Source organism: Natrix helvetica (assembly GCF_964273705.1).
Source record: "Natrix helvetica genome assembly, chromosome: 5".
Taxonomy (NCBI): Eukaryota; Metazoa; Chordata; class Lepidosauria; order Squamata; family Natricidae; genus Natrix; species Natrix helvetica.
In genome coordinates, this window is record NC_138551.1 from 151,565,946 (window position 1) to 151,590,687 (window position 24,742).

Genomic DNA, 24,742 nt, shown 5'->3' on the forward strand with positions numbered 1-24,742 from the left:
CGGTTTCTCAGAGGCGTCCCTTTGCCCGCTTTAAAGTTGGCTCGAGAATTCCTTTCGAATTTCTCTCGAGGGTCTTTTTCGAGGAGACTCGACTGGTACGGGGTGCTCTTGCATCCCTCCGAAAACTCCTTGTTGGATCCCCCCTCCCGCCCAGTCCGTAGAAGGGTCAAGATGTCCTCCCTTCGCTGGCATCCCCGGGAAGCCACTTCCGAGTCAAAAGAAATAGCCTTTGCCCAGCTATGACAACTTCGCAGAACAAAAGTCTCCTGTTGGGGTGGGGTGCATGAGGAGACCCCACCCTCACCCCATTTCTATCTCGTTTTCTGTCTAGAAAGCCGGCTCCTTTTTTTGTTCCCATGCATGTCTCTTGTCTTTCTCATGACTTAAAACTAATTTGCTAAAGGTTTACTAACAATTCCGTGTCCTGCTTATTTGTGCCTCGTTTTGTCATCTCCGGCTCGCGGTCGAGAAGAGGATTTTGGGGATTTCACTCCGATATTTTATTTTCGATTGAGGACATAAATCCGCAAAGGGAGACCCCCCGTGGCCTTCGTTCTAAATGTTGTCTCGTATGTCTCAGGATTTTGGTGGGGTGGGGGGTGGGCGGAGGTTGTCGTTTGGGAAAGCGGAATCTTTCACTTCTCCGGCGAAGAAATCTCCCCATCGGTTCTTTTCCTACTCTAGAATCGATTGATTTATTTTGGGAGTTTCTGGGTGCCGATGGGGCCTTCATCTTTCCGTAGATAATCCAATCGAATTAAAATTAAATTAAAACGCAATACTGTCCCTTTCCAGTAAAACGAAACAAAGTAAACCCATCCGCTCTGTTCCAGTTTTGAAGCAACCAGTTCCCAATCTTTGCGAGCAGAGAGAAATTTGCATGCCAGATTCCTTAGGGGTCACCATCTGTTTTAACTAGGGCAGGAAGGGCCCCCCAACACGAAGATGTACAAATTTAACCACGTTTCTCCAACTTCAAGAAGAGTTGAAGCGTGTTGTGCACCCTGCAGTCCCCACAGTTCCCTGTCTTTGGGTGATGGGAGCTGAAACCCCCCCTTCCCCAACAGCGGCCCCACCCCTGGTCTATCTCCAGACCCTCCCAGATTTTGGAAATCCCGGTTGCGGATTCTGACGTCGGATTCTCTCCTGTTCGCCGCCTCTTTCACGTGCTGTTTTCTTCTGTGCTTCATAGGCTTACGCAATGATGTTGACTCTTACCAAGAACACTCCCTTCCATCCTTCCTCCCAGAACCCCCTGGATGCCTGGTTGAACATGGCTGGAGCCACTTCTGAGCCAGGAACCTTCAACGCCATCAGCCACCTCTGAGACCCTCAAGGAGGTGGCCCCGCCAGGATCCCAGCGCGGGAGGCCGAGGTGCTCGCCCGTTGGCCTTCTCAGCTCTCCCGGCGAGTGGAAAATTGGCAGAAGGACCCCCTGGGCCAGGAGAAACCCACCATGGACATCTCCCTTTCCCATCGGTCAAGCCCGCCCACCTCTCCGTCATGTTGCACCAGGCGGGAGAACGTCGGCTTCCGGTGAGGGACACGCCAGGTGGAGGACCCACCATACCCCATCCTGACCCCTCTCCATGTTATAGACCATGTTGCTGAGCCATCAAAGATGCACTTGTCCCAAGACCCCAACCCTTCTCCCCGTGAAACCCCCAGGCCCACCTGTCCAGGACTGTGACAAGATGGTGACTTTCTACCCAAGACATTCTCGAGATAAGGACCATGTTGACTCTCTCTGTTGTTCTCCTCGCCTGAGGTCCACGTGCATCCGTCGTACCCCACTTTTCCTCCAGGGATTTCCTGCAAATTCCACATTTCCTGTATCTGATGGACAATGGCCCAGTCTTTTCTCGCAGCCCATCAATTTTCTACCTAGGCTTGATGAAGCAGACTCTTCTCACTGCTTCCTGTACCTGGTGTCTTCTGAATCGAGAGACCCGGGACAATGGGCTGGGTAGAACGCTTATTTTTTTAGGGTGTTTCGACTACCTAAATTAATCCTCTCCCATCGATCTCAAATAAAAGCGAAGGCAACGCTCGGCTTGGCCGGTGAGAGAACCATGAGTTTCACTGTGCCGAACTTTACCTTGAAATTTTTCAAATTTCCAACCCCCCTATCCCCGCAAAATAAGATTTATTTTTCCTCCTGGCACTTTGGAATTTCTTTGGAATTTCCTCCAGAGATGTTCTGGATCAGGTAGTGGTAGTGGTTATTCGAAATTTTTGTTCCCTGTCTGGGCATTTTCCCTCCCTTAAAGGAGGATTAAAAACCTTGAGCATTTCAGCCAGATAATCAGCAAACGTTGTGCGAAAATTCTTCTTCTTCTTTGGGCAAAAAAAAAATAAAATAAGACCGACCAAATTGTCTTGCATCCCACAAAATAGAACCTAGTAGTAGAGAAACACAAGCGAATCATATTTTCTAGCTTTCATGTGTATAAACAGTGGTTCGTTAGAACTGTGTACATTCTATTTTTATTTTATTTTTTAAAAAATTTCTTTCCTAAACCACCATCATGTCAGCTTCCATCCGATCTTCTCTCTTCCATCCCAGTCAGGAAGGTGCAAATAAATTCCAAATTTCGCTCGGGTCAATTCACGGAGCCTAACGTCGCCTTTGGGAATGTGGTTTTTCCGAGCTCCGAGAGCAGCTCCCAACGAAAAGAGCAAGCATCCACGTTGTTTCTTCTATTTAAAAGGCAGCGTTTCCTCTTAGACTTCAGATGTTGAGGACAGATGTCAGCAAAGGATTGCAACAGAGGGAGCATTTTCATTGTACATTTTTGCCCGGGGTTTGGGGTTTTTCTTTTTTCTTCCTTTTTTTCTTGTTCCTTTGGGCTTCCAGATTTGCAGATCTCCAAATCCGAATCTCTCCTCTCAACCTCGCCCATGTTTTCAAAAGCGATTCTAGACCAAGATCGGTGAAACCGAATTCAAATCCAATGCATATCCAGCCTCGGTTTAAGCTGGGCCCCAAATAATCAACCAGCAAATGGAAGCGATTAAACGAGTGACTTTGAAAATGTTCTGCTGAGCCCACCCTCACCCCCACCTCCGGGAAAAAAAATTATAAATAAATGTCTGTGACTTCCGACCCCCTGAATTCAACTAGTCGTTTCATTGGTTGTTAGCGTTGGCAAAGAAAAGAAAATAAACATGCCATTTTAATTGTTGTGTCGTCATCTATATCAACAGTCCTCGCTCAATGGCCCATTCACTTAGCGACTCGCAGAGTCCCTTCAGTTCCGAAAGCTACATGACCCGGTTCTGGGGTATCAACAGCTACACACACACACACACACACACACACACACACACACACAACTGCTGTTCTGATCCAGTTCACCAAATATGACAAACCCTCTGTACTTAATTAATTCCTTTATTAGGAGCGCCAGCAAAATGCTTCTCTCTCCCCGCGGGCTAACAGGACCATCCGTCCGGGAGATGAATAGTTGCCTGCGACATCTCTTCACCTCTGCCCCCTGCCTTTGATCCCCAGAGCTAGGGTGGGGCTTCACTAGCAGCTGTGGCTCTTCCGTCCCGAGGACCGGCCCATAGATTTCCACTGCTCTCCTCTCCTCTGCCTTCTGCACATCCGTGCATCAGGCACTGGACCCAGCTGTTCCTCCTCTTCCTCATCAGCCACCTCCAGACCTGGGGGCTGTTGACTCTCCCTCTGAGGACTGACGGCGGGCCCAGGCTCCATATCTCTGTCTCACTCTCTCTTTCGCTCTGTCTCTCTCACTCTCTCTGTCTCTCTGTCTCACTCTCTGTCTCTCTCTGCCTCTTTCTGTCTCTGTCTGTCTCTCACTCTCTCTCTCTGTCTCTCTCTGTCTCTTTCTCTCTCCGTCTCTGTCTCTCTCTCTCTCTCTCCTGTGCTCTCCAAACTCACTTCTGTTTCTGATTTTATTTCATTATTTCTTTTCAAGATGTCCTTCCTTCTAAGTTGTTCAAAGGGAGTTTGAAACCCCCTCCCCCTGATTCGTGGAGAAGCGGCAGTAACCAGGGATGAGATGGGGGTCACCAAAGCATGGTTTAAAAGTGACTGCATTTTAAGGCAGGAACCTAACGGGATGAGGATGGAGCCGGGTCAAACATGAATAAACTTGGTTTGTGCAAGTTTGGATAAACTTGGTTTGTGCAAGTTTGGATAAACTTGGTTTGTGCAAGTTTGGATAAGCTTGATTTGTGCAAATTTGGATAAACTTGGATTATCCAACTTTGGCTAAGCTTGGTTTGTGCAAGTTTGGATAAACTTGGTTTATCCAAGTTGGGATAAACTTGTGTTATCCAAGTCTAAAGACCCGGGTCAAACTTGGATAAACTTGGTTGACCTTGACTTGGCCTGGGTTTGGCCTTCCCCCATAATTCCAAGCCATCTTTGGGCTTAGCACATGTGAACCCAACCACTTCTGATTGCCTCACACTCTTTGGCCTCCAAAATATTCAAGATGGCCGCTGTCATCGAAGCACCACCCACAAAGGGGTGGGGCCTCTCCATGCCCAAGCCATCTTGCCCGTTTTAAACTTTCTGCAACTAGGGTTTGCTCAACAACCCTTCATCACGACACCCTAGCCCACCATAATAGAAACCCCTTTCTCCATCAGACCAAGGTTTAGCCTAAACGACAAATCCTAGTTTCCGCCCTGCCCATAAGATGCTGAACTGAAAAACGTGGTGTAGACTTTTTTAGCCGGTTCCCTCATACAAAACCGCGCGTGTGTTTCTTTGTGTTATCACTTTTGTTGCCTGTGGATCGTTTTTTGTCAACAACAGCAAAAACAAAACGTGTCTCACACCGAGCCTGGTTCTCCGGAGTGTTGTCTGCACAACAAACCCAGTTTATTCCAGGTTAAGAAACTTGGTTTCCCCCCCTGTCCCCCCAAATGGAGCTTGAGAACTTTGGCTCCACTGAATTGTCTTTGGGGAAAAAAAGAACACTAGAATTTTTTTGGTTGAAAAGAAATGATGAAACTAAGAATCAAAATTTGCAGGTTCCACACTCCGAGGCAGAAAATTGTGGCATTTGATATCATTTGATGACAATAATAATAGTAATAATAATAATAATAATGGAACAGCTTATATCCTCCGACGTTACCTTAAGAGTTCCTAGGTCCTTGTTTAGGACTCGAGCTGTAGAGCTACCAACCAGCCCCAAAGGCTGTGAATCTCACCAAAGATTAACTTAATAATAATAATAATAATAATAATAATAATAATAATAATAATAATAATAATAATAATAATAATAATTCCTAGGTCCTTGTTTAGGACTCGAGCTGTAGAGCTACCAACCAGCCCCAAAGGCTGTGAATCTCACCAAAGATTAACTTAATAATAATAATAATAATAATAATAATAATAATAATAATAATAATAATAATAATAATAATTCCTAGGTCCTTGTTTAGGACTCGAGCTGTTGAGCTACCAACCAGCCCCAAAGGCTGTGAATCTCACCAAAGATTAACATAATAATAATAATAATAATAATAATAATAATAATAATAATAATAATTCCTAGGTCCTTGTTTAGGACTCGAGCTGTTGAGCTACCAACCAGCCCCAAAGGCTGTGAATCTCACCAAAGATTAACTTAATAATAATAATAATAATAATAATAATAATAATAATAATAATAATTCCTAGGTCCTTGTTTAGGACTCGAGCTGTAGAGCTACCAACCAGCCCCAAAGGCTGTGAATCTCACCAAAGATTAACATAATAATAATAATAATAATAATAATAATAATAATAATAATAATAATAATAATAATTCCTAGGTCCTTGTTTAGGACTCGAGCTGTAGAGCTACCAACCAGCCCCAAAGGCTGTGAATCTCACCAAAGATTAACTTAATAATAATAATAATAATAATAATAATAATAATAATAATAATAATAATAATAATAATAATAATAATAATAATAATAATAATAATTCCTAGGTCCTTGTTTAGGACTCGAGCTGTTGAGCTACCAACCAGCCCCAAAGGCTGTGAATCTCACCAAAGATTAACTTAATAATAATAATAATAATAATAATAATAATAATAATAATAATAATAATAATAATAATAATAATAATAATTCCTAGGTCCTTGTTTAGGACTCGAGCTGTTGAGCTACCAACCAGCCCCAAAGGCTGTGAATCTCACCAAAGATTAACTTAATAATAATAATAATAATAATAATAATAATAATAATAATAATAATAATAATAATAATAATTCCTAGGTCCTTGTTTAGGACTCGAGCTGTTGAGCTACCAACCAGCCCCAAAGGCTGTGAATCTCACCAAAGATTAACATAATAATAATAATAATAATAATAATAATAATAATAATAATAATTCCTAGGTCCTTGTTTAGGACTCGAGCTGTTGAGCTACCAACCAGCCCCAAAGGCTGTGAATCTCACCAAAGATTAACCACATATTATTATTATTATTATTAATAATAATAATAATAATAATAATAATAATAATAATAATAATAATAATAATGCATTCTAATCACTAATAGTTAAGTAACTGTAGTTATATATAACAGTAGTTCTGTACAACTGTAGTTATATTCCAGCAGTGAATTGACCTGGTTTAATCAGTGAATTCACTACTGTAATATTAAACAAGATATTATTGTAAGGGATCACTCTGCCTCCTTTGATTGAAAGAAAATATTGCTTTTCCAACATTCCCAACAACAATTCCTTAATATCTTGAATGAAAGCACTTTCCCCATTTCTTAATACAATTTTTTAATCTACTCCCCCCCTGTTCAAATTCATATTCTTGGAGAAAATCAACCTCCAAAGCTTTGGTGTATAATTCAAGCTTACATTAACCTCCTTTAAAGAATAAATCTTACAGATATTAATACATTATCCTGCCCTCCCCCCCCCCCCCAAATAATGTATTAATATTTTAAACCATGAGCAAGTCTTTTACTAGTATATCAAATGGAAAATCCTTGACTATTTTTGCAACTGCAGTTGGTAGCGTCCTCCAGCAGAGGGCGCCCCAGTCTTAAAAGTTGGAAGTGCCAGGAAGTTGGTTTGTGTTTTTTTCCCCCCTAAATTGCAAAATATTTGATTTTTGACCTAGAAGAAGATAGTTTTTACGGCACCCGCTGTAGGGAAAGCCTGTTCTGAGGATAACCACTGCTTTTCTGGATGCTAAGGGGGTTGGACTAGAAGATCTCTCAGGTCTCTTCCAGCCCTTATTGATTCTAATAGAAGCGGGAAGCCCTGTTCACACGGCTAACCACGATTGAAAGCTAGCCTCGCCCAAGTGGGATTTCTTCAGCTCCGCTGGCCAAGCAGCTTCCAAGGACAGTTCCTGGTGGACTAAAGTGGGAATTTGGGTGAGTCTGACGGTTCCGTTTTGGATACATTGCTCTCAAAGGAGCGGTTCATCGAAATCTGTTAAGTTTCTAGTCCTCTGTGAATTTACCTGGAATGAAAGAGAGGCTCACTCCCCTGCGCCCAGGACCGTGCAGCAGGTAGGTCCAGATTGCTTAAGCCGTTTAACGTTGAGCGTTAGTCCTCGACTTACGACCCACAATAGAGCCCAACATTTTCCGTGGCTAAAGCGAGACAGTTGTTAAGTGGAGTTTTTGCCCCGTTTTACGACCTTCCTGGCCACCCTTCTTAAGCGAATCACTGCAGCTGTTAAGTTAGTCACACGGTCATTAAGCGAATCCAGCTCCCCCCCCTCGATTTTGCTTGTCGCAAAAGGGGATCATGGGACACCACACACACACCCAGGACACTGCGACCGTCATAAATATGAGCCAGTTGACAAGTGCCTGGATGTTGACCAGGTGACCATGGGGATGGTGAAAGGGTCATTAAGTGTGAAAAGCATCACTTTTTTTCCAGTGGCGTTGTAACTCTGAACAGTCACTAAGTGAACCGTTGTAAGTCGAGGACTAGCTGAACAGGGAAAAACAAGCTGCAAAACCCATTTCCACAAGGCAAGACCCCGAAAACCCTTGGTCTGCAAGCCCCCCTCCCCCCCCAAAAAAGTAGGATTTATGGAGCACAAATGAAGCCATTTCTCCCCCCTCCCCCCTGCAAGATTTGGTACCCAAGGCAGCTGTTCCCCCCCCCCTTGCCTTCCCCGCTCCTGCCCTTCCTAAACCCTGGATCTCCACTTGGGCAGATCTATTCTGCACCTGGGGAGATCCAATCTCCACCTGGGGAGATCCAATCTCCACCTGCAGAGATCCATTCTGCACCTGGGGAGATCCATTCTGCACCTGGGAAGACCCATTCTGCACCTGGGAAGACCCATTCTGCACCTGGGGAGACCCAATCTCCACCTGGGGAGATCCATTCTGCACCTGGGGAGATCCGTTCTGCACCTGGGGAGATCCATTCTGCACCTGCAGATATCCGTTCTCCACCAGGACACACCCATTCTCCACCTGGGGAAATCCATTCTCCACCAGGGGAGACCCATTCTCCACCTGCAGATATCCATTCTGCACCTGGGGAGATCCATTTTGCACCTGGGAAGATCCAATCTCCACCTGCAGAGATCTATTCTGCACCTGGGGAAACCCATTCTCCATCTGGGCAGAGAGATCCATTCTCCACCCGGGCAGATCCATTCTCTACCTGGGTAAATCCATTCTGCCCCTGGGGAGATCCATTCAACTACCGGTGGGGGAGGGGGAAAGAGGGAGGATCTACCCGGATCTCCGTCTCTCCAGCGGCTCCTGGGCGCCCCGCCCAGCCGGAAAAGACACCTGGCCGGGAGCAGCAGGGACAGGGGCGCTCCGGAGCCGCCTCCCCCCGGGCGGGGCGCTGCGCGGAAACCTGCCCTGGGCTCGCCCTGCGCGTTTCCGTGGCTTGTGCGCTCGCTCCCCACCCGGGGCCAAAGGAGAGGCAGGTGAGCAGCCGGGCGCGTTTGGAGAGGGGCGCACGGTTGGGGAGGCGCGCTGGAGGACAGGGGGAGGGGGTCTCCAGGTGTTTATTTGGGGGGAGGAGGGGGGTCTCCTTCCTCTGCCCCTCCCCTCTCTCTTGCAGGAGGTGCCCAAGCGGGGATTTAGGATGGCGGGGGAGAGAAAAGGTTGCGCTTAGGGCGCGCGCAAGTTTTTGGAGACCTCCGGCTACTTGGAGAGGGCGCGACTCAGGGAGGGGTCGCAGCCATTTGCCTGAAATGGGATAGGTTCTCCTGCTTGAGCAGGGGGCTGGACTAGATGGCCTTCAAGGTCTCTTCCAACCCTATTCTGATTGATTGATTGATTGATCGTGGTATATACTCCAACACTGGAGGATTTCAAGAAGAGATTGGACAACCCGTTTGTCCGAAACAGTCTAGAGAGGGTTTCCTGCTTGAGCAGGGGGTTGGACTAGACGACCTCCAAGGTCCCTTCCGACTGTTGTTCTGTGTATTCTCCAAGGTAGAAAAACAGAAACCGTTCCCACGGGGGAAGAAGGAAGCCTTTTGAGAAAATGGGAAGCAGGGTTTGCATGATCAAGGCAGCCCTCTTCAGGCTGTGTGTGTGTGTGTGTGTGCGTGTGTATACCCAGGTTAGCCTCTGCTGTGTCCCAACCTGTCACATTGTCCCTTGACAACGTCAGAAGGAATGCGGGGTGGACTCCACACAACGCAGGCCTCCCATTGCAGCGGTTGGGTTGCGTGTCCCTACGACACCTTTGGCCCAACCTTGTTCAAGGCAAAAGCTGTCGCTTTCGCACAACTGCTTCCTCTCCAAGATTTGTCCCTGGGTGTGAACGCTCATCTCTTTCACTTCGTGCAAGGCAGAGCTGTCCCTTTGCCCCCTGCTCGGTCGGCGACCCTGCCCTCCGATTAAAAGCAGGGATGGGAATAAAATGGGCGGAAATCGTGGGAGGGGAACGATAAACGAACAGTGTCAGCTGCATACAAAGAAAAAACATATAACCATGTTTTATAGGTGGCATTTTCCAACAGGAAGACTGGCAAAGGCGTTTTAAGGACATGCCTGCTAAGTCTTGGAAATGTAACCAGACATTGGGTTCCTACTATCACATGCGGTGGCCGTGCCCAAGGGGGGGGGGGGGAAAGATTGGACAAAAATGCAATCCTGATTGGAAAAAAGTAAAGCAACACATCAGATCTAAAGCCAGAAATATTTTGGTTGGGTATCTTACCAGAAAAGTGTAATAAAAAGAAGACATATTTAAGTTTCCAGCCAGCTAGAATTGTCTTTGCACAGCCATGGAAAATGAAGAGATCCCTACAGATGAAAATGTTATTAAAATATAAATATATTAGAATGTGCAGAAATGGATAGACTAACATTCAAAATTAAGGAGACGGGAGGAACCAAACACTTTTTAAACATGGATTTGTTTTATCAGCCGGCAGAAGCAAGTTAGAAACCTAGGAGCATAAGAAAATGATTAACGACATTGAAGGTTTACTAAAATGGATAAGCGAATGATATGTGATGATTATTAGCGTTATGAATATTATTGTTACTATTTTTCAAAAACAATTACTCGGTTTAAACACAGTTTATATAGACATTTAATTTTTAATAATTATTTTTTTTAAAAAGAACCAGGGATGGGAGACCACCAGGAGATAAATTCGACCCGGAAGTTGAAAATTATCCTAGAAAAACAGGACACCAAACTATAGTTAGATTGCTAGCAAGAAAGCTAACTGGATCTGCAGTTGGCAATAATCTTGATCTCTTCCTTTCCGGTTAGCGGTGGCTCAGTGGCTAAGACACTGAGCTTGTCGATCAGAAGGTCGGCCGTTCGCCAGTTCGAATCCCTAGCGCCGCGTAACGGAGGGAGCTCCCGTGACTTGTCCCAGCTTCTGCCAACCTAGCAGTTCAAAGACGTAAAAAATGCAAGTAGGAAAATAGGAACCACCTTTGGTGGGAAGGGAACAGCGTTCCTTGCGCCTTCGGGTGTTGAGTCCTGCCGGCCACATGACCCCGGAGACGTCTTCGGACAGCGCTGGCTTTGAAACGGAGATGAGCACCGCCCCCTAGAGTCAGGAACGACTAGCACATATGTGCGAGGGGAACCTTTACCTTACTGGAGTAGAAAACTAATATTTTAAATTATTTTGTGTTGTCACTCTGGCTTCCCAAACGATCCCTTTGGCACTTAACTCGCCGTTTCTCAAACTTTGGGCTCACAAAGACGGATCGACTCCAACTCCCAGAATTCACCACTGGAAGCTTTCAAGGATGGACCGAACAGCCATCTGTCTCTACATGGGGCTTCCCTTGGGACGCGCCCGAAGACTGCAGCTAGTCCAGAACGCAGCCGCGCGGGCGGTCATGGGGGGTACCAGGTACTCCCACGTGACACCGCTCCTGCGCGAGCTGCACTGGCTACCTGTGGTCTTTCGGGTGCGTTTCAAGGTTTTGACCACCATCTTTAAAGCGCTCCATGGCATAGGGCCTAGTTACCTGCGGGATCGCATCCTCCCACATACATCCCTGCGGCCAATCCGCTCTCACAGGGAGGGGCTTCTCCTGCTGCCGTCCGCTAGGCAATGCCAACGGGCGACACCAAGGAGTAGGGCCTTCTCTGTGATGGGCCCAACCCTCTGGAATGACCTCCCCCCCGACATTAGAACCACGACTGACCTCCGCTCCTTCCGGCAGAAACTAAAGACTCACCTGTTTCGACTGGCTGGTCTGGCATAATTCTTAACATCTACCTCCTGGCATTTATATTTTACTGGTTTTTAAGGGTATTATTCTATAGTCTTAATTTTATTGGGTATTGGGATCTTAATGTCTGTTTATTTTAATTATTTATTAGCAATACGGTCCTGCACATCTTTTATCCTCCTCTTATGCATCTATCCATTTTATATTTGTATATATATATTTTCCATGTAGTAATTTTAATTGTTTTAATTTTGTTCTTTGACATGGACTGTACACCGCCCCGAGTCCCTTTCGGGAGAGGGGGCGGTCTATAAGCGCTAATAAATTGAAATTGAAATTGAATAGAAATGGATCTCCTGCTTAAGCAGCGGGTTGGGCTAGATGACCTTCAAGGTCCCTTCCAGCTCGGTTATTCTATTATTCTAATTCCGACTGGCTGCGGGGAGGGGGGAGGATTCTGGGAGTCGTAAGTCCACCCACCTTCAAGTTGGAGAAACTTTGTAACAGCTGTAGTAGTAGTAGTAGTAGTAGTAGATGTAGTCATCCAACTTTTTAACAGCTGGATTACTACATCGGTGCAAATGTGTGATTTCTCCCGCTTCCAATCTCGCAGGGTTTTGAAAAGGAGAAGTTGAGGGAGTGTATGCCTGGGGTGTTGTATGTACTGCAGAATCACAATTGCACAACTGTTGTACGGCAAGGCTCTCTCGTCCCTAAATTGGCTTTGCGGACGAGAGCAACGCCGCCTTACGAGAGCTGCTGCTGCAGCTGGGCCTCGCCCCTTAAGCCAGCCCAACGGTTTCCAAAAAAAGGCTTGGCCGATCCGTCTCCTGTGAACAGTGTTGGGTTGTGTTACACACACAGACGCACCCTGCAAAACTGGATCGTGGTTTGAACTTGGTTTTTGATTCCTCAGGTCCTCTCGTGCGCTGTTTCGGGGGACGGCCCCGATTTTCTCCTGTTTAAATGACTCTTTGATTTGATTTGATTTGATTTGATTTTGGGGGGTCCTTGACCATCACCACCACCCCACCAGCTGTGAAATGACTGGGCATCCTTCAGGAATCGCCTTTCTCCTGCCACTCGGACCCCTGACCAGCCTTCCGGGGATGAAAACAGTTTGAATGGTAAATATGCATTTTTAAAAAGCAGATTATTTTCCTTTTGCAAACCAGGCGAGAAAGCACAAGGAGGGGGGGTGGGGGTTTGAACCTCACGTGGGCATCTGGGTTGCCCCTCCCCCTTCCCCCTCCCCCAAAAAACAGGTTGCTTTCTCAAAACTGCTGGGACAAAAGTGGGAATTGTAGACAGCGGGGGTGGTTAGCTGGGAATGATGGAAGTTGTAGTCTTCCCACGGGCCGCCAGCTTAGGGAACTCTCTTTTCCTGTTTTTTTTCTATTCTACAGCCTATTTTCATTCCTTTTCCCCAATATCTTTACTTAATTTGGCACCCAACTTCAACAAATCTCCATTATTTCTCCATCTCTTTCACTCTTTCTCTGTCTCTCTTTCTCTCTGTCTTTCTCTTTCTCTGTGTGTCTCTCTCTCTCTTTCTCTCGTTCTCTTTCTATCTCTCTTTCTCTCTGTCTTTCTCTGTCTTTCTGTCTTTCTCTCTCTCTTTCTCTGTGTGTGTCTCTCTCTTTCTGTCTTTCTCTCTTTCTCTGTCTCTCTTTCTCTTTCTATCTCTCTTTCTCCCTCTATTTCTCTGTTTCTCACTCTCTTTCTCTGTCTTTCTCTTGTTCTTTTTCTATCTTTCTCTCTGTCTTTCTCTCTTTCTCTCTCTCTCTCTCTTTCTCTTTGTGTGTGGGTCTCTCTCTGTCTTTCTCTCTCTCTTTCTCTCTTTCTCTTTCTATTTCTCTCTTTCTCCCTCTCTTTCTCTATTTCTCTCTCTTTCTCTCTCTCTTTCTCTGTGTCTGTGTCTCTCCCTCTGTCTTTCTCTCTCTCTCTCTCTTTCTCTTTCTATCTCTCTCTTTCTCCCTCTCTTTCTCTGTCTCTCTCTCTTTCTGTCTTTCTCTCTTTCTCTTTCTCTTTCTCTCTCTTTCTCTCTTTCTCTGTGTGACTCTCTCTCTTTCTGTCTTTCTCTCTCTTTCTGTCTTTCTCTTTCTTTCTGTCTTTCTCTCTCTCTTTCTCTGTGTGTGTCTCTCTCTTTCTGTCTTTCTCTCTTTCTCTGTCTCTCTTTCTCTTTCTATCTCTCTTTCTCCCTCTATTTCTCTGTTTCTCGCTCTCTTTCTGTCTTTCTCTCGTTCTTTTTCTATCTTTCTCTCTGTCTTTCTCTCTCTCTGTGTCTTTCTCTTTGTGTGTCTCTCTCTCTCTCTGTCTTTCTCTCTCTCTCTTTCTCTTTCTATCTCTCTTTCTCCCTCTCTTTCTCTCTTTCTCTCTCTTTCTCTCTCTCTCTTTCTCTGTGTCTGTGTCTCTCTCTCTTTCTTTCTCTCTTTCTCTGTCTCTCTCTTTCTCTTTCTATCTCTCTCTTTCTCCCTCTCTTTCTCTGTCTCTCTCTCTTTCTGTCGTTCTCTTTCTCTCTTTCTCTCTTTCTCTGTGTGACTCTCTCTCTTTCTTTCTGTCTTTCTCTCTCTTTCTTTCTGTCTTTCTGTCTCTTTCTCTCTCACACTTTCTCTCTTTTTCTGTCTCTCTCTCTTTCTGTCTTCCTCTCTCTCTCTCTCTCTTTCTATTTGTTTCTTTTTCTCTCCCTGTCTATGCCCCCCCCTTCTTTCTCTCTCACACACACAAACACGCACACACAGAGTCTGAAAATCCTTTACAATCTTTTTCCAGCCCTAGGAAAAAAACCTCCTCCTCCCCCTTATAATCCTCTGCTCTTTTTCTTCCTTTAATCTCTTTTTCCTAGAGACAGGGTTTGGCTGCTTTATTATGCCTTCGGTTTTGGACGCCGTGTTTTGTTTACTCCTTAATAGCTTTAAAGTTGGCTGTTTCACTTATCCGCTTATTAATCATTGTTTTTATTAGTTCCGAAGTTGGTGTGTGACTGTGCATGTATGTATTTATGCATGTATGTGTGTATAGATAGATAGATACACATACATACATACAAACATACATACATACATATACATACATACATACATACATACATACATAAATACATACACACACAAACACACTCCTTGCCTTACAACCATTCATTTAGTGACTGTTCAATGTTAGAACCGTACTGGAAAAAGTGAGTTAGGACCGTTTTTCACATTTCTTCTGCCAAATGAGTTTTTCATATAGGGGGGGGACCGGGGGGGGGGGGACGGAACGGAAGAGAAATCAGCTTCTTTATCCAAGCTGGCTTTGCTTGCAAGGGACCTTTGGAAAAGCAGCAGGACCGGTCAAACAGGCTCCTCGCTTCGTGTGGGCGTGAGCGAGCGAATGTACAGCAAAGTCAGCCCTGCCCCTCCCCCCCCTGCCCCCTCCCCCCCCTCCTCCTCTTCCTGTCTCGAAGTCCAGCTTTCAAGATCCGGTCTGGAAATCTTGCCCCAAATTGTCCTTTTGTTTATCTCCACACACACACACACACACCCATGCCAGTTTCTGAACACTGAACTGCATTCCAATGCCTGGATTTTCTCTGATACCATATAAACCTTTATTTATTTAAATGTATATTTCCATCTATCTATCTAGCTATCTAGCTATCTAGGTATCTAATTTATCTATTATTTATCTCTGTCTGTCTATTATCTATCATCCATCTACCCACCATCCATCTATCTGTCTGTCTGTCTGCCTATCTATCTATCTATCTATCTATCTATCTATCTATCTATCTATCTATCTACCGATCTACCGATCTATCTATCATGCATTATCTATTTATAACTATCATCTATTATTTAGCTATATCTATCTATCTATCTATCTATCTATCTATCTATCTATCTATCTATCTATCTATCTATCTATCATCTATCTTATTTATCTATTATTTATCTCTGTCTGTCTATTATCTATCATCCATCTACCCATCATCCATCCATCCATTCATCTATCTATCTATCTACCTACCTACCACCTATCTATCATTTATCTATAACTATCATCTATTATTTATCTATGTCTATTAATATCTATCTATCTATCTATCTATCATGTATTATCTATAACCATTTTCTATTATTTAGCTATGTCTATATCTATCTATCTTATTTATCTGTTATTTATCTATGTCTGTCTCTATTTCTATCTTATCCATCCATCCATCCATCTATCTTTATATCTTTCTATTTATCATGTATCATCTTATAACTATCATCTCTATCTATCTATCTATCTATCTATCTATCTATCTATCTATCTATCTATATCATCTATCTGTATCTGTCTATTATCTATTATTTATTTATGTATATCTACTAGCTATCTATTATTTTTCTATGTCTATTATCTATTATTTATATCTATCTACCTATGATGTATCATTTATTTATAACTACCATCTATTATTTATCTATGTCTATTTATATCTATCTATCTATCTAATTTATCTATTTTTATCTATGTCTGTCTATTATCTATCTTATCCATCTACCCATCATTCATCCATCCATTTATCTATCTTTCTGTCTATCATGTATCATCTTATAATTGTCATCCATCTATTATTTATCTATCTATCTCATCTATCTGTATCTATTATCTATCTATTATTTATTTATTTATATCTATCTATTAGCTATCTATTATTTTTCTATGTCTATTATCTATTATTTATATCTATCTATCTACCTATCTAATCTAATCTCTCTCTCTCTCTTTCCCTCCCTTCCTCCCTTCCTAATTAAAGCATAGCAGTAGCCCTTGCCTTATAGCTGTTTAGTGACCGTCTGAAGTTACAACAGCACTGAAAAAAGTGACTGTTTTTTTCACACTTACAACCGCTGCTGCCTCCCCACATGATCAAAATCCAGCCACTTGGCAACCGACTCGCATTTATGACGGTTGCAGCATCCCGGGCAGGGGGTGAGGGGGTGCCATGCAATCCCCTTCTGCGACCTTCTGACCAGCCGAGTCAGGATTCTCTCCTAAACTTAACAATGGCCGTGATTTGCTTAACAACGGCAGCCAAGGAAGGCGGTAGAACAGGGCAACCTTTGCTTCACAACCGTCTCACTTAGCGACCGAGAAATCTCGTGGCTGTAAGCTGAGGAACACACAAACACACCCCGTAGCTTCTTTCCCAATGTCTGTGTTGTCTTGGATACCCTAAACCGACTTCATTGTGCTTAGTGGCTAAACCATGGCTTACCTCTCTTTTCCCCTTCCTTCAAGGGCGCTTCTGGCTCAAGATGGCCCAACGGCAATCAACCGGCCATCTTCTCCTGGACCCTCAACCCCTCAGCAACAACGGCGTGTCCCCCCGCGAGAAATGCCCCTCCGTGACTTCCTTGGAGGATGCCGGCCAACTGGCCGAGCCCTCCACCCTGCTCTCCAGTCCGCGCCGGATCATCCTGAGCACCGAGAGTCCGGCCGCCCTCAAGGTGGGCACCCAGCAGCTCATCCCCAGGGGCTTAGCCGAAAACCCCAAACCCAAGGTCCCCGCCCGCCCTCAGAGCTTCTCCGACGGGACGGTGTGGGGCAGGGAGGGGGTCCGCTGTGACCCCAAGCGCTTGTCGGCGCCCAGCCTTTCTCTGGATGGCGACCCGGACGACGAATTGGACGCGAGCGAGGGGACGCTGAAACGCAACCTGCGCAGCATGTCCTACCGGGCGGCCATGAAGGGCGTGAGGAACGGCGGGGAACCTGAGACGCCCACAACCGCCGGGGGTCTCAAGCCCATATTGGAAGACGCCAAGCCCCCCGCCAGCCGGAGTCCCACGAGGAACAAGGTAGACTAAAAGACACACACACACCCAAATTTGGCTTATCCATCCTCAAAGGTTCCCCTCTAAGGCTCCACCTCGAAGCAATTCTTGAAGGCATCTCCCATGCTTCACCTCTAAAGTAAAGAGTCCATTTAGGGACCATTCAAAGTGGCTACTCAAAGGGTCCTGGAGGTTTTGAAGAAGACATTGGACAGCCATTTGTCTGAGATGGTAATAGGGTCTCCTGCTTGAGCAGAGGGTTGGACTAGAAGATCTCCAAGGTCCCTTCCAACTCTTTTATTCTATAATCCCAGATCAATTAAGCCATGGAACATCTTGCCACCAAAAGTTGGGGATGCTGGAGGTTTTTAAGAAGAGATTGGACTACCATTGGTCTGGAATGGTATAGGATCTCCTGCTTGAGCAAGGGGGTTGGACTAGAAGACCTCCAAGGTCCCTTCCAGCCCTAGGATTCTATGATTCTGAGCAATAGATAGATAAGATACATGACAGACGGAGGTAGGGAGAGATGGAAGGATGGGTGGGTGGATGGATGGATGGATGGGTGGATGGATGGATGGATGGATGGATGGGATGGGTGAGTAGATGGGTGGGTGGATGGATGGGTGGTTGGGTGGGTGGGTGGATGGATGGATGGGTGGGTGGATGGATGGATGGGTGGGTGGGTGGGTGGGTGAGTGAGTGGGTGGATGGATGGATGGATGGATGGATGGATGGATGGGTGGGTGGGTGGGTGGATGGATGGATGGGTGGGTGGGTGGGTGGGTGGATGGGTGGGTGGATGGGTGAGTAGATGGGTGGATGGGTGGGTGGGTGGGTGGATGGATGGATGGGTGGATGGATGGATGGGTGGGTGAGTGAGTGGATGGGTGGGTGGGTGGGTGGGTGGGTGGATGGGTGGGTGGATGGATGGGTGGGTGGGTGGGTGGGTGGATGGGTGAGTAGATGGGTGGATGGGTGAGTAGATGGGTGGATGGATGGATGGATGGATGGATGGATGGGTGGGTGGGTGGGTGGGTGGGTGAGTGAGTGGATGGGTGGGTGGGTGGGTGGGTGGGTGGGTGGGTGGGTGGATGGATGGGTGGGTGAGTGGGTGAGTAGATGGTTGGGTGGATGGATGGGTGGACGGATGGATGGATGGATGAATGAATGGTTGGATGGATGGATGGGTGGGTGGGTGGGTGGGTGAGTGAGTGGATGGATGGATGGGTGGGTGGGTGAGTGGGTGGGTGGGTGGGTGGATGGATGGGTGGGTGAGTGGGTGAGTAGATGGTTGGGTGGATGGATGGATGGATGGATGGATGGATGGATGGATGGACGGATGGATGGATGAATGAATGGTTGGGTGGATGGATGGATGGGTGGGTGGGTGGGTGGGTGGATGGATGAATGGATGGATGGGTGGGTGGGTGGGTGGGTGGGTGGATGGATGGATGGATGGATGGATGGAAGCAACAACTTGCCCCCAGAAGGTGTGGGGGTTCCATCACTGGAGGTTTTTAAGCAGAGATTGGCCAGCCATTTGTCTGTAATGGTACAGGGCCTCCTGCTTGAGCAGGGGGTTGGACTGGATGACCTCCAAGGTCCCTTCCGACTCTGTTATTCTATAATCCACCAAACCTGTGGAACTGCTTACCACCAGAAATTGTGGGTACTCCACCCCTGGAGGTTTTTACGAAGAGACTGGGCAGCCATTGGTCTGGGATGGCCTGGGGTCCTTGGATGAGTAACGAAAGAGCTCAGTTTTAACCAACCTCGGTCCAGCTGTCATGATCTAAGCTCTTTAGGTAGGCCTGGCTGAGCGGCGGAGGGTGGGTGGGTGAATCCGGCCACATGGGAAAGCAGAGCCCACTGATGGGGGCTACCCTCTTCTTCCCCACAGCGAACGTTGGGGCGCAAGCGACTGCAGCATCACGGCGGTTCATTCAAAGACGGTGAGTCCCGTGCCGATCTTCACCCTTCCTTCCTTCCTTCCTTCCTTCCTTCCTTCCTTCCTTCCTTCCTTCGAACGCTTACAATCGATTTTATTCGGAGCCAGAGAGTGACAAGGAGGCAGACGTAAAAGGGAGAAATGCCAGTGCAGCCAGTCCTTGACTTACAACTGTTCCTTTAGGGTCTCCTGCTCGAGCAGGGGGTTGGACTAGATGACCTCCAATATACATTCCACCTTTTGTTATTCTATTCTATCCTGTTCTGTTCAATTCTATAAAAGATGATATATTCAAGAAGAGATGGGAAGACCTGGAATGGTTTAAAGTCTCCTACTTGAGCAGGGGGTTGGACTAGACGACCTCCGAGGTCCCTTCCACCTCTTGCTATTTTATTCTATTCTATTCTATCCTGTTCTGTTCTATTCTATAAAAGATGATTTATTCAAGAAGAGATGGGAAAACCTGGAATGGTAATAGTTTCCTGCTTGAGCAGGACGTTGGATTAGATGACCTCCAAGGTCCCTTCCAGCTCTATTCTGATTGATTGATTGATTGATTGATTGATTGATTGAAATGGTCTAAAGTCTCCTACTTGAGCAGGGGGTTGGACTAGACGACCTCCGAGGTCCCTTCCACCTCTTGCTATTTTATTCTATTCTATTCTATCCTGTTCTGTTCTATTCTATAAAAGATGATTTATTCAAGAAGAGATGGGAAAACCTGGAATGGTAATAGTTTCCTGCTTGAGCAGGACGTTGGATTAGATGACCTCCAAGGTCCCTTCCAGCTCTATTCTGATTGATAGATTGATTGATTGATTGATTGATTGATTGAAATGGTCTAAAGTCTCCTACTTGAGCAGGGGGTTGGACTAGACGACCTCCGAGGTCCCTTCCACCTCTTGTTATTCTATTCTGTTCTGAATAAATCTATATAAGAGATTATATATTCAAGAAGAGATGGGAAAACCTGGAGTGGTTTAAAGTTTCCTGCTTGAGCAGGGGGTTGGACTAGATGACCTCCAAGGTCCCTTCCACCTCTTGTTATTCTATTCTATTCTGTTCTATAAGAGATTATATATTCAAGAAGAGATGGAAAGACCTGGAATAGTAATAGAGTTTCCTGCTCGAGCAGAGGGTTGGACTAGATGACCTCCGAGGTCCCTACCGACTCTTGTTATTCTGTGATTTAGTCCGAGATTTGGGCCCCGGGGCTTGAAGTCGATGCTCCGACCCATCAAAATATTCTTGACCCAGAAAACTGTCTGTGACTGTCACCCCCCCCAAAACAGCCCCCCCCCTTTGATCCGTCTCTCGTCCGTCCCCCGCTAGATCCCCGCTTGTACCAAGAGATCCGAGAAAAGGGCCTCAACTCCATTAACCACGAGTCGGACGACGACCTCCTCAACCTGGGCGCCATTTCCGAAGAACAGCCGCCCACCATCGTGGTGAAAAGCTACCGTCCTGCTCAGGCCACCTGGAGCCAACAGCCCGAGGTAGGGAAGGCCGAGGGGAAGGCGTGGTTGGCCGAATCCTCTTTCCCGGTTTTTCCTTACTCTGTCGGGGTGCGGACGCTGCCCGGATCGAAGTGGGGAGAAGTCCATTGCGGTCATAAGTCAAGGATCAGCTGGAATTCCCTTTCCAGCCTCCCTGGCTTTTCTCTCCCTTCCATTCAACCCCAAGGACGCCCTTCTCTAAATTCTAAATTCTCTAAATTCTAAACTCTCTAAATTCTGAATTCGCTAAATTCTAAACTCTCTAAATTCTGAATTGGCTAAATTCTACATGCATTAATTCTACATGCACTAAATTCTCTAAATACTAAACTCTAAATTCTAAATTCACTAAATTCTAAATTCTTTACATTCTAAATACTCTAAATTCTAAATTCCCTAAATTTTAAATTAACCAAATTCTAAATTCTCTCAATTCTAAATTCGCTAAATTCTCCATGCACTAAATTCTCAAAATACTAAACTCTAAATTCCAAATTCACTAAATTCTGAATACTCTAAGTTCTAAATACTCTAAGTTCTAAATACTCTAAATTCTTTACCTTCTAAACTCTAAATTCTAAATTCACTAAATTCTAAACTCACTAAATTCTAAACTCTCTAAATTGTAAATTCTTTACGTTCTAAATACTCTAAATTCTCAAAATTCTAAATTAACTAAATTCTAAATTTGCTAAATTCCAAATTTACTAAATTCTGAATTCGCTAAATTCTGCAGGCACTAAATTCTCTAAATACTGAACTCTAATTTCCAAATTCACTAAATTCTGAATACTCTAAATTCTAAATTCTTTACACACTAAACTCTCTAAATTCTAAATTCATTCAATTCCATATTCTCTAAATTCCAAATTCACTAAACGCCAACTTCTGTAAACTCTAAATTCCAAATTCTTTTAAGTTCTGAATTCTCTAAACGTTCCGAATTCTCAAAAATCTAAATTCACTGAATTCTAAACCCTCCAAATTCCAAATTTGTCAAATTCCACATTCTCTCAATTTGAAAGTGACCAAATTGTAAACCCTCTAAATTAGAGAAATTCAGGCAGACCCAATTCCAGCCGCCGTTCTTTGATATGTTTTAAAATGTCGACTTGGCAAACGTCCGCCCATCTTTGGAGACGGTGAAGCTGCAAAGGGCAGCTGAAATGCAGAGGGAACACACACACACACACACAACCAACAACATCCCCACCCCCAAAACTGGTGGCATCTCAAGGAGACTTCGCCCATTGACCCACTGCCTGAATCAGCCAGCAGGAAATGCGACGTTTGCATTTTGTCCCAGTGTCGCAATAAGAAAGCCAAAGCTTGGGAATTCCCGGATGTGTGTGGCTGTGTAATTAAACACACACACACACACACACTCCCACACAGGTACGTGACTGCCTCTGATTTAGACACAGGTGATGGAGGCCTCATCAGAGGCCACTCCCTGCTTTATGGGTTGTCATTCCGTTTGTCTAGTTTCTCATGGAATAAAATATTCCTCTCTCTCTTTTTTTTTTTATAAAACAAGCCAAAACTTTCCTTCCAACACACACACACACACACACACACACAGATATTTAGAGGGAATCAAAGGATATTACTTTCAGTTTGGTTTTAGATAATTTGCAACGAAAGCAGAACATAGAGAACAGAAGAGAAGAGGAAGAGAAGAGAGAATAGAATGGAATGGAATGGAATGGAATGGAATTGAATATAGAACAATATATAAAGTAGAATAGAATAAGTTAGAAAATATAATAATAATATAGAATGGAATATAAAATAGAATAGAATAGAATAAATTAGAAAATGGAATAATAAATAAAATAGAATAATATAGAACAGAATAGAAAATAGAATAATATATAAGAATAATATATAAAATAGAATAATATATAAAATAGAATAAATTAGAAAATAGAATAATATATAAAATAGAATAATAAAGAAAATAGAATTAGAATAGGAGAATAGAAAATAGAATAGAATAAATTAGAAAATAGAATAAATTAGAAAAAAGAATAATACAGAAAATAGAGTAATATAGTAAGAATAATACAGAAAATAGAATAATAAAGAATAGAATAGAGAATAGAATAGAGAATAGAATAAATTAGAGAATAGAATAATATAGTAAATAGAATAATATAGTAAATAGAATAATATTGTAAATAGAATAATAAAGAAAATAGAATTAGAAGAGAATAGGAGAATAGAAAATAGAATAGAATAAATTAGAAAATAGAATAAATTAGAAAAAAGAATAATGCAGAAAATAGAGTAATATAGTAAGAATAATATAGAAAATAGAATAATAAAGAATAGAATAGAGAATAGAATAAATTAGAGAATAGAATAATATAGTAAATAGAATAATATAGTAAATAGAATAATATTGTAAATAGAATAATAAAGAAAATAGAATTAGAAGAGAATAGGAGAATAGAAAATAGAATAGAATAAATTAGAAAATAGAATAAATTAGAAAAAAGAATAATGCAGAAAATAGAGTAATATAGTAAGAATAATATAGAAAATAGAATAATAAAGAATAGAATAGAGAATAGAATAGAGAATAGAATAAATTAGAAAATAGAATAAATTAGAAAAAAGAATAATGCAGAAAATAGAGTAATATAGTAAGAATAATATAGAAAATAGAATAATAAAGAATAGAATAGAGAATAGAATAAATTAGAAAATAGAATAAATTAGAAACTAGAATAAATTAGAAAATAGAATAATATAGTAAATAGAATAATATAGAAAATAGAATAATAAAGAATCGAATAGAATAGAATAGGGAATAGAGAATAGAATAGAGAATAGAATAGAGAATAGAATAGAATAAATTAGAAAATAGAATAATGTAGAAAATAGAATAATATAGAATAGAATGGAAAATAGAATAGAATAGAGAATAGAATTAAAAGATTTAAAATTAGAATTAGATTACAATACAATAATACAACACAAACACATGAAATACACTGTACAATACACAATACGAAAACTTAACTTGGCCAAGTGTGATTATACACTCAAGGAATTTGTCTCTGGTGCAGAAGCTCTGATTTGGGGTCTGAGGATACAACCAGATCACAACCTCCTAAAGTTGGTGGATCCTTTGGGCGTGTTGCGTGGTTATCTGTTGTTGTCTTGGGTTGCCGTGAGTTCCGTGTCCATCCCAATCACTTTGGAGACACGGTCCAACCTGTCTGGAGGCTTCAAGAAACTTCAGTTATGGACTAGCGCCTGAACCCGTCCCTTACAAAGGTCTGGGCGTCACCTTTCCAGATGTGAAGTCTTCAACTCCCCAGAGCTGAGGATTGAAATGTGCACATCTGGAGAGCACAAAGCCCAACAGAGCAGTTCAAGGCCTCTAAAAGTTCTACTAGAACTTCTTGGAGGCTTCTTGGTGGGTCCTGATGGGAGAAGAACTGGGCTGAACCTCTCCAGCATGGATGGTCTTTCTTAAAGCCCATCTCCTCACCTCTTTTTTCTCTCTTGGTCTTTTTCAAACAAAGAATTAGGATATCAGGAGAACATTTCTCGAATTTGTTTTCTGCAGGTCCTGGAAAACGGCATCTTGGACTGGATATCCCCAGAAGAACGTAAGAGGCAAGAGGTGAGCGAAGGTGTGGATGGAGCACCCATCTCCTTGGGAAACAGGAGGTCTTCTTGAGAACCTCGAAGCATCTTATGTGGCCTTTCATGATCTTCAACCCAACTCAACGTTCAAAAGAAGAGATGGAAAAGGCCTTGGGCATCTGGTGGCCACCAGGAGAGCCCCACAAGGGCCAAATTTAGGAGAGCTACAGAAAGATAGGGAAC

General features: G+C 43.8%; 2 protein-coding genes and 1 long non-coding RNA gene across 9 annotated transcripts in view; 2 read left to right on the top strand and 1 right to left on the bottom strand.

The window, feature by feature from the left end:
* Nucleotides 1-3,115, top strand: part of PRDM16 (PR/SET domain 16) — a 342,912-nt gene extending 339,797 nt beyond the window's left edge. For 4 of the 5 annotated variants that reach the window (XM_081954899.1, XM_081954903.1, XM_081954900.1 and 1 more), the window contains one exon: nt 1,193-3,115. In XM_081954899.1, the coding sequence (XP_081811025.1) occupies nt 1,193-1,327 (135 nt within the window). In that variant the 3' untranslated portion in view covers nt 1,328-3,115. The remainder of the gene's footprint in view (nt 1-1,192) is intronic. The other variant, XM_081954902.1, reaches the window with a different exon arrangement.
* Nucleotides 3,116-7,230: 4,115 nt separating this feature from the next.
* On the bottom strand, nt 7,231-8,769 carry LOC309393189. The gene is made up of 3 exons (XR_014175547.1): nt 8,641-8,769; nt 7,472-7,604; nt 7,231-7,357 (listed from the first exon to the last, which is right to left on the bottom strand). It is a non-coding gene; the product is annotated as an uncharacterized lncRNA (long non-coding RNA).
* Nucleotides 7,251-24,742, top strand: part of ARHGEF16 (Rho guanine nucleotide exchange factor 16) — a 32,232-nt gene continuing 14,740 nt past the window's right edge. Inside the window, exons 1-6 of one of the 3 annotated variants that reach the window (XM_081954944.1) lie at nt 7,251-7,382; nt 12,565-12,775; nt 16,920-17,476; nt 19,356-19,407; nt 20,736-20,899; nt 24,480-24,536. In XM_081954944.1, the coding sequence (XP_081811070.1) occupies nt 16,937-17,476; nt 19,356-19,407; nt 20,736-20,899; nt 24,480-24,536 (813 nt within the window). In that variant the 5' untranslated portion in view covers nt 7,251-7,382; nt 12,565-12,775; nt 16,920-16,936. Of the gene's footprint in view, nt 7,383-7,423; nt 7,521-8,775; nt 8,915-12,564; nt 12,776-16,919; nt 17,477-19,355; nt 19,408-20,735; nt 20,900-24,479; nt 24,537-24,742 lie in introns of those variants that run through there. The other 2 variants (XM_081954945.1, XM_081954943.1) reach the window with 2 other exon arrangements.